Here is a 9,100-nt window from a genome sequence, read left to right on the forward strand (position 1 = left end):
ACATTTGAAGCAAGCAAAGAAATGAAAAAGGGATTATGTAAACTCAAAGAGGCTATTAATAAGTCTTGGGGCCAAAAGACGTAAATCTTTGATTTTAATAGGTATAGTTACATCAGATTATTGGATTTTTTTTTTTTTTTTTTGGCCCCAGCTGCGGCATGTGGAAGTTCCCTGGCCAGAGATGCAACCAAATAACAGCAACTACCTGAGCCACTGCAGTGACAACACCAGGTCCTTAACCCACTGAGCCAGCAGGGAACTCTCTGATTACCGGAATTTTATTTCTAACCAAATTAGGATATGTCAGTTGACAACAGTAAGGAAGGGAGGAAGGAAGGGAGGGAGAATGGAGGAAGTGAGGAAGGGAGAGACAATGAAGATCAATCGTGAATGTCTATGGTTACAAAAAGCATATATATATATATATATATATATATATATATATATATATATATGAATGATACATTTCTCCTAAGGTTACCTGCTAATCTTTTTATTTATTTATTTTTAAACTCGAAAACTGGTAAAATTCTACCCTCCTTGGATAAGTGGCAACGGAAAAAACCCCCGATCTTTCAAAGAATGGCACATTGCTTGGCAAGGTCTTCGGGGTGTCCCAGAAGTGCTGAATGCTGGGCCACACGGATAAATAAATGCACAGGCCCCTAACCTGCCCCAAGAGAAGTTTACACCACCCTCGGGGGTCCGCCCCTTCGCAATGACAGAAAGCGGTCCAGTGTGCCTTGGAAATAATGACTCCAAGCCGCTGGCCAGTCTAGCCAGACCGCAGCAGAGGGTGTGAACGCCTTCGGGTTAGTCCTGGGCGCTGCAACCTCACCTGTTGTCAGACTCCCTCAGCTTAGGAGGAGTCGAAGGTGAGAAGGCTGGGGAGGACGCGCGCAGTTCCCCGGGAGGGGGGAGGGCCGCGCGCGCGCATGCGCCGCGTTTGCCACCGCCGCCGGCCGGAAGAGTGGAGTCGCGGAGCCGCTGCTGCCCGCGCCAGACGCCGCGGTGGCCGTGAGGAGAGCGCGGGCCCGGCGATGCGGCCCCCAGAACGACACCGGGGCCGCCGAGCAGCCGCAGTACGGGCTGCAGCCGATGGACGACCGGCCCCCGGGCTCCAGCGAGGAGCGGCGGGCGGACGCCGAGATAGCGGAGACGCCCGGCTCCGGCAGGTGCTGGCAGTGCAGTTCCTGGCCGTGCAGCTCGCGCGCGCAGCAGGGTGAGTGCGGGGCGCGGACCCCGGCGAGGGTCTCCCCGTGGGGGACGGGGCGGGAGCCGGCGGGTGGAGTCCCAGCAGCCGTGGGGTCGGGGCGTGGTGCGGAACGCGCCCCCTCTTCCCCCCCTGCCCAGAGCTCGGGAACATCCTAGCGCAGTCACCTGAGACGGGGCACCAGAAGCCCCCTGCTACCCCGTCCAAACGAAGACCAGAGAAAGTTTGCCTGTTTTGGAACCCCCCGTTTGTTATTCTGAAACTGTTCCTATAATTAAAGTGTTGCGGGCAGGATCGTGGAGTCAGATTGCAGTTCCGTTCGGTGCGCCCTGCCCGAGGTCGGAGGTTGAGGGTCAGCGAGAAAGGCCATCCCACAGCTGGCCAAGATTGGGAGGAAGCTAACCTAAAAACACTGATCTCGATGGTAAACGGTGTTCCTCAAAGAGGAAGTTGCAAAGCATCGAGTCTAGAAAAATGTTTGTCCCAGAGTCTTAGAATCTTGGGAAGGAAGAGTTAAGTGGGACCACTGGTTATTAACCTTCTTGAGTTACGAGGAATATTTAAGAACTGATGCAAAAGGAGACAGAGACACAATCTTACATACATAAGTAAGAAGTTCAAGGGCCCTGTGTCCAAAGCCAGGGACCCCTGTGAGAAACTCCTTGTCTTGTTCAGGGTCTTCCTTCGATAAATGAGGAAATTGAAGCCCGGGAAGGTGAGGGCTTTGGGAAGGTTTTGTTTTCTTTCTGAAGATCTGGCATGTGTGGAGGAGACACAGCACAAGTCCAGGCAGCACCAGGGATAGGATCCCAGTTTGCTAGAGACCCAGCCCAGGGCCCTTTCTCCTAACCACAAGCACCTTCCTCCTTTAACTCCGTCACCCACTTGGAGGAGCTTTCTTGAAAGGAGAAATAGGCAGATCTCCTTTCAAGACAAAGTTACACAACCTGCACCACCTCATCCTTTGTCAGTGTGACTTGAGATTTCTATGCCCTTTATCCAACCCCACTTTTCCCTCCTCTCTGTATGCACTTTCTTGAGAGTCACAAAGTTCACAAACTTTATAGAGAGACAAACCCCAAGAAGATGGTTCTTGCTACACTTTTGTCCTAAATGCTAACAGAAATGATCAGGTTTTTGATCATCTGTGCATGGGCTGGTGGTGCCTCCAGAGCAGGGGTTATCTTCAGCTGGGTTGACAAGATGTGCAGCTTTGAAGAGGTCAGTTTCTCACCTTGACCTCCTATGGCTGCATGCTGTTTTGAGGAACTGCTGAGTTAGTCTTTGCAAACTTTTAAATGATTCCCTTGTTTCTGAACCAAAGAGAAATACTTCAGGCAGCACATGGCAAAACCTATGTAAGTAATTGCATCTAAGAATCTTGAGAGGTCTTTTAATTTCAGAGAAAGTCACCAATACTAAGACTTAGTAATACTTATTGTAAGTGACAAGATACTATTCCAAAAACAGGATTGCCATAAAAACACTTTAAACCCTGTACTGTGGTCACTGAACGTGACAGTATCATTTTAGCCTCTTAACCCAACTGGTTTATCTCAAGAAAGTTCATTTTCAAGTTCAGGTTGAAATTGTTACCCATTTGTTTTTCTTACATTCTTGGATAACCTTCCCAGACAGCATATCCTAAGCAGCTATACTAAGACATCTGCTTATTTTTTTTGAGGGACAGTGTGGCTCTTAGACTGAAGCTAGAAGTTACCTCACATCCCCCTGGAAGGAGTGTGTTCCTTAGGCTCCGAAACTGGTAGAGTTGTTTAGTGACCAAGATCCTGTTTCAGTGAGTCTGAGGTAGGGCTGGGATTGAAGTTTTAAAAGTTCCTTAGTTAATTCTGACTCCCAAACCTGGGTAGTGATTCACCAGTTTCAAGCAGAGACTAGAGAAACTGAGCAACTTTTCAGTTTTCTTCTGACTCAGGAAATTGCACTGTGGCCACTTATTTAGAGTTGCCAACCTATTAGATATGCTTGCAGTGGAATATAATCCTGGGAGCACATTACATACGCAAATGCCTCTTTGGATAGATTATGCTATTCTCTGGTTCATCTCCTTTGACAGAGAGAATTGAAATTATTGTTCTGTAAGAGACTGAGGTTTGCCTAAAGAGAACCAGTCTTCACTCTCACAACAAATAATCAATTTCAGCCAGACCTTGTAACTTAAAGTTTGGAAAGAGTTAAAATATCATGTTAAGTTAAAATATTCTGGAGAAAAAATTCAAAGTTTGGGTTGGAGGAGATCCTTGAAATAGAGACCAGGGAGATGTTTTCTGTCCTTGATCTTCTCGTTCTGTTCTGAGGGTGTAGGTTCTATGGAAGGGTTGGGTTGAAGAAAAACTATTTTATTTGGACCCAAATTCTGAAATTTCAGAAGCTGAATTCTAAGGCTGACCACAGCCAAGACATGTACTTTGTGGTGCTTGACTTGGAATTCTTCTAAAGCTTTCTTCTCATGGACTGCGTGGGTATGTGCAGTTTGGTTTCTACAGTAGCTGAGCACATAGGTACAAAACAGAATGTGAAGGATCCTGGCACTTATAACAGACAACCTATTAGAGAAGGACTGTCAGCTCCAAGTCATTCTCTTCTGCTGTATCTAGAACATGAAGAAGTGGAGGCCTCTGACCAGAAGGGCATCTTTTACTACAAATGTCAGGCTGTAGAGTGCTCCCAGGAAGATTGTGCGTCATCATAGTTTGGTCCCACTTTGCAAACTATTTGTCACTTGTCGGCAAAGGCAGCTAATTAACATGAAGATATTGAAATACATTACCAGGTATTTGCATTTATCAGAGAAGGGCATTTAAAAAAAAAAAAAACATTGCACAATACTTGTTATATGGCTGAGTAACCAATTGTAAATTCCTAGATTGGTGTGATAATCCCTGTTTTACTACAAAGTGCATGTGTCCACACATCCTTCAGCTCTGCTGGGCTCTTAACTGGCCAGTACCATGTTTCCTTCCTCTTCTCTTCTTGTTTTTGTGTTAGTTCTAAAAAGGAAAAAAATATATTCCTCAGTGTGTGGCCCATCTTTTAGGGAGTTCTCTCCTTACTCTGTTGCATTTTACTCTCTGGAAGATGGGGGTGAGATTGAAATCAGGTTTCACTCATGTCGTAGCTAAGACAAAGGCAGTAGCTGCTCCTACAGACAGTCAGTAATGGATTGAGTCAATAATGGATTGAATACTTGATCCCTTGGAGAAAGCAGAGGTTTCCTGGTTCAGATTAAACCAAGGAAGTTGGTACTAGATGGCAGTTCTAATTTAAAAAACAATGTATATATATATTTTAGCATTTTGAGATCAGAGGGATAGATAACCTAGCCCCTGCCCTCAAAGAGTTTATGCTCTAAATAGAAGATAAACTGTGAAGTTAAAGATTTGCCTGAGTTCAAAATAACTAAACAGAAAGCCTTCCCAGATTATGCTGCTGCTTGTGGTGTTAGATAGCTTTCCATGAAGTTCTCACAATATTCTTTCATTCAGCAAATATTTATTCAGGGTCTTCCATGGGCCAGGCCTGAATAGAGCAGCTGAGAGCTCTGCCCTGGAGGAGCTCACAGATTTGTGGGGGGATTCAGCTAATCAACAAGTAGCCATATCACACAGTTATGATCTGTTTTCTAGAAAAAACACTTTCAGCATAAAGCCCAGTTCACCAATGAGATGATATAAAATATCTCTTGGAAGCATTTTTCTGTCACCATCTTGACAAGCATTTCTTCAAGATTTCTCTCACCATCTTTACAAGCTTTTTATTTCTTCTTGACTTACAAGTGCGGGATGAATCTCCAGTGAGCCAAAGAAATCCATGTTCTAGGGTGAACTGCATTTTAAAAATATAGGTTTAAATTGCTGCCCTTTGTCTGTGGTTCTTTATTCTTTTTTTTTTTTTTTTGGTCTTTTTGCGGCATATGGAGGTTCCCAGGCTAGGGGTCCAATCGGAGCTGTAGCCACCAGCCTACGCCACAGCAACGCGGGATCCGAGCCGCGTCTGCAACCTACACCACAGCTCACGGCAACGCCGGATCGTTAACCCACTGAGCAAGAGCAGGGACCGAACCTGCAACCTCATGGTTCCCAGTCAGATTCGTTAACCACTGCGCCACGATGGGAACTCCTGGTTCTTTATTCTTGATGGGGAAAATGGTTCAGGTCTAGAGAATGGATATGCTTAAGAGGTAATAGTTGTAGCCTATTAGCCATGAATAGTGTTCCATTTTTTCTTAATTTCTAAGTAAAGATAATAAGACATACATTTGAAAGCAAGGACTAACCAGAATTTAATCTTTTTCAGAGGCGGAGAAGAAAGCACCCTGTCCTGGACTTGGCATGTTTTACATGTTATTGTCTGCCTTCCTTTTCTCAGTGGCGGCTTTATTTGTTAAAAAAGTACAAGACATCCACGCTGTAGAAATTAGTGCATTCCGATGTGTGTTCCAAATGCTAATCATTATCCCTTGCTTAATATACAGAAAGTAAGTATTTCTTACCTGCAAAGTAGAGGGTATTAATAAATGTTTGTAGATCTCTTGACCTGCTTAAATTATTTACAGCATCTGCTTTATCCCTTTCATAGATTTACTAGTCCCTGTACACTTTGGCTCAGATTAATAAAAACTTGCAAGAACCCACCCACAGAAGATACTCTCATAAGCACAAAACCACATGCCCAACAAAGGAGTGAAAAGAGATTCACTTATTCACCACCCCCTATTTTGAGAACAAAGCTTTCCTTGTACATTTCCCCCCATCTTATACCACCCTCCCTTCTTTCCTTTGGCATAACTAGTATTTGGAAGAAAAAAGTAAACAGAAGGAAATAGTAGTGTCTCCATCTCCCAGTGTCAGAGGTTTCTTTAAGTAGAACAGGCTGCCCTACTGCCAGGGCAGACAGAAGGTTACAGTAGAAATATTTAGGTCTTCCCACCAGAGTACTGTGGGAATGGGGATCTTGAGAAAGGCCTTTTAAACACTTCTTGTTCATTGTCCTCATTGGTAAACCGGAGGGAATGATAGTCTTTGTCCTCTGCCCTTCACGAAAACTATATTCCCCATCCTTACTGTGCTCTCCCTGCCCAGCTCCTCTTCCCCTTCCACATGGCCCCCCTCCTCCCATACACACACACCCTCCCCAGGTTAAAATTATGCTTGCCCCACACAGTTATAAACCTCTACATACCTCTGTGTACTTAGAGGAGCCACTGTTAGGTTCCTGGTAGCAGTTTGGCTCTTTCTCTCTTTGGGGAAAGACATTTAAACTGCAGATTAAAAGCTTAGTCGCTTGCTAGCAAAGTCTCCTTGTATCTATAACTTGGTGCAGATTTACTTAAAATAGTTTCACTCCTTATCCTGAGGCTTTGGTGAGAAAAGAGAAAATCCACTAAGATTAAAAATAATGTCAGAAATTCTTGTGTAAGTGTGGACAAGTCACAATATTTTAGGAAATATTTTAGGAAATGATGGTAAGACTTCAGAAATTTCTAAGAATGGCAACAGATCACTGATGCTAATACAGTCATTCTCTCCATTTTGGAATAAAAGTATTGGCAGGAAAGTACTTAGAAGAATTTTCTGAAATTGTTGGCAATAATCTGTTTTGACCCATTTCACTATCCTGGAAGACTCTTAAGCTTCTCAAAGTGTGGACCAAAGGTGACCACACTTTCATTCTTAACTTCAGAGATCCAGAGATCCCTATATCAGGCCTAGATGCTGCTCTAAAGAAGTCCAGCCCTGGACTTGGCTCAGCAGTAACAAACCCAACTAGCATCCATGAGGACATGGGTTTGATTGCTGGCCTCACCCAGTGGGTTAAAGATCTGGCAATGGTGTAGGTTGCAGACATGGCTTGGCTGTGGTGTAGTCCGGCAGCTACAGCTCCGATTCAGCCCCTAGCTTGGGGACCTCCATGTGCTGTGGGTGCAACCCTAAAAAGACAAAGACAAAAAAAAAAAGTCCAACCTTGGCACAAATGAGTGAGTTGCACCTAGCCAGGAATTTACACAGAATTCTGCTTGTAGATATTTAAATGAAAAGCATTTGAGCAGCAGTAATTATACTTATCTGAATGCTACAGGTTCTTTTCCAGTGTATTTTTACTCTTAAGAACAATGAAAAGTCTTATATTCAATGGCTAAAATAAATTTTAGCACTGCTTCAGCTTTACTAGAAAACTCATTAAGATTGAGAATGCACACTTGGAATCCCAAGTTTCTAAATCATGAATTTTCTTTTTTTAATGGTCACACCCACATCATATGGAAGTTCCCAGGCCAGGGATTAAATCTAAGCCACAGCTACAGATCCTTTAACCCACTGCCCCAGTCTGGGAAACAAACCTGAGCCTTGCCAGTGACTGGAGCCACTGCAGTTGGATTCTTAACTCACTACAGTAGGAAATCCATGAAATTATTTTTCTTATAAAAATAATACTTTTTCATCACAGAAAATTTGAGGGGAATAAATATAAAGAAGGGAAATTACCTACGAGTTCACCTTTTCAGGTATAAGAGCAATGAACACTTCAGTATATTTTCCTTTTTGTCTTTTTTTTGCAAGCATATATCTATACGTAAGGATAAATCCGTATGTGCTGAATTTTACTATTTATGTATGTCTCCTGTACTCTTTTTGCTCATACTGTGAATACTTTTATAGTATCAGCTATATGTATAATAGTTACAGACACTATAATTCATTTATTATTTCCTTATTTTTTGATAGGACTTTTAAATAATGTTTAATTTATAAAAATGTAATTTGAAAACAAATACCAAGTTCCTTTAATATGCATTCTTTCCTTTGAATTTACAGAACTGGGTTCATAGGCCCCAAAGATCAGCGAATCTTCCTCATTCTCAGGGGAGTCCTTGGTTCTGTCTCCATGATCCTTATATACTATGCCTACCAGTCGACGTCCCTCGCTGATGCCACGGTGATCACATTTAGCTGTCCAGTATTTACATCTATATTTGCTTGCATATTTCTCAAGGAAAGATATAGCCTTTGGGATGCTGTTTTCACCGTGTTCACACTGACCGGCGTGATCCTTATTGTGAGGCCACCATTTCTCTTTGGCTCCAGTGTCGAGGAGACGGATAGAGACTATTCAGTTCACCTGAAGGGCACTTTTGCAGCACTTGCACATACCGTGTTTGCTGCAGTGACTCTAGTTGTCTTAAGAAAAATGGGGAAATCTGTGGACTACATTTTGAGCATTTGGTATTATGTAGTCGTTGGCCTCACGGAGTGCGTCACTGTTCTTTTTATACTAGGAGAATGGAGTTTGCCACGCTGTGGATTGGACAGGCTATTTCTTGTATTAATTGGGATATTTGGTTTGGGGGGGTCAGGTGTTTCTCACAAAAGCCATTCAAATAGAAAAAGCAGGGCTCGTAGCATTAATGAAGACTCTGGAAGTGGTCTTTGCTTTCATCTTCCAGATAACTTTCTTTAATAAAGTGCCATCATGGTGGACAGTGGGTGGCTCCCTCTGCGTAATAGCTAGTAGCACTGGAGCGGCCATTCGTAAATGGTACCAGAGTTCCCATTGAAGCATCATTGCTGAAATGTGTATTTTTTTAAAGTACACCATCACCCAGTTCAGACACACACCACACACACACACAAACACACACACACTCACTCCTGGAAAATTGCTTTTATTTCATTGATGATATTTAATAAATTTTGTAATTAAAATATCATTTTCGAATATGGTATGTCTTTAATTAGTTAAGAATAGCCAGTCAATTTGGTGTAGCAATTTTCTTTTTTGTCGATTATTTTTGGTTTTGGTTTTGGGTTTTTTTGTTGTTGTTGAGGTGGCACTGGTAAGAGGACAGATCATTAGTTGAAGAGAAAC

At 43.1% G+C, this 9,100-nt stretch overlaps 1 protein-coding gene across 1 annotated transcript; it reads left to right on the top strand.

Moving 5' to 3' along the window:
• The first annotated feature begins 718 nt into the window (after positions 1-718).
• On the top strand, positions 719-8,848 carry SLC35G1 (solute carrier family 35 member G1). The gene is given in 5 exon segments (XM_047762673.1): positions 719-796; positions 904-1,222; positions 5,531-5,711; positions 8,050-8,578; positions 8,580-8,848. Coding segments are annotated over 5 exon segments (1,317 nt in total). The 3' UTR covers positions 8,790-8,848.
• The last annotated feature ends 252 nt before the right edge of the window (positions 8,849-9,100 follow it).

This window comes from Phacochoerus africanus, chromosome 15, assembly GCF_016906955.1.
Source record: "Phacochoerus africanus isolate WHEZ1 chromosome 15, ROS_Pafr_v1, whole genome shotgun sequence".
In the NCBI taxonomy this organism is placed as follows: Eukaryota; Metazoa; Chordata; class Mammalia; order Artiodactyla; family Suidae; genus Phacochoerus; species Phacochoerus africanus.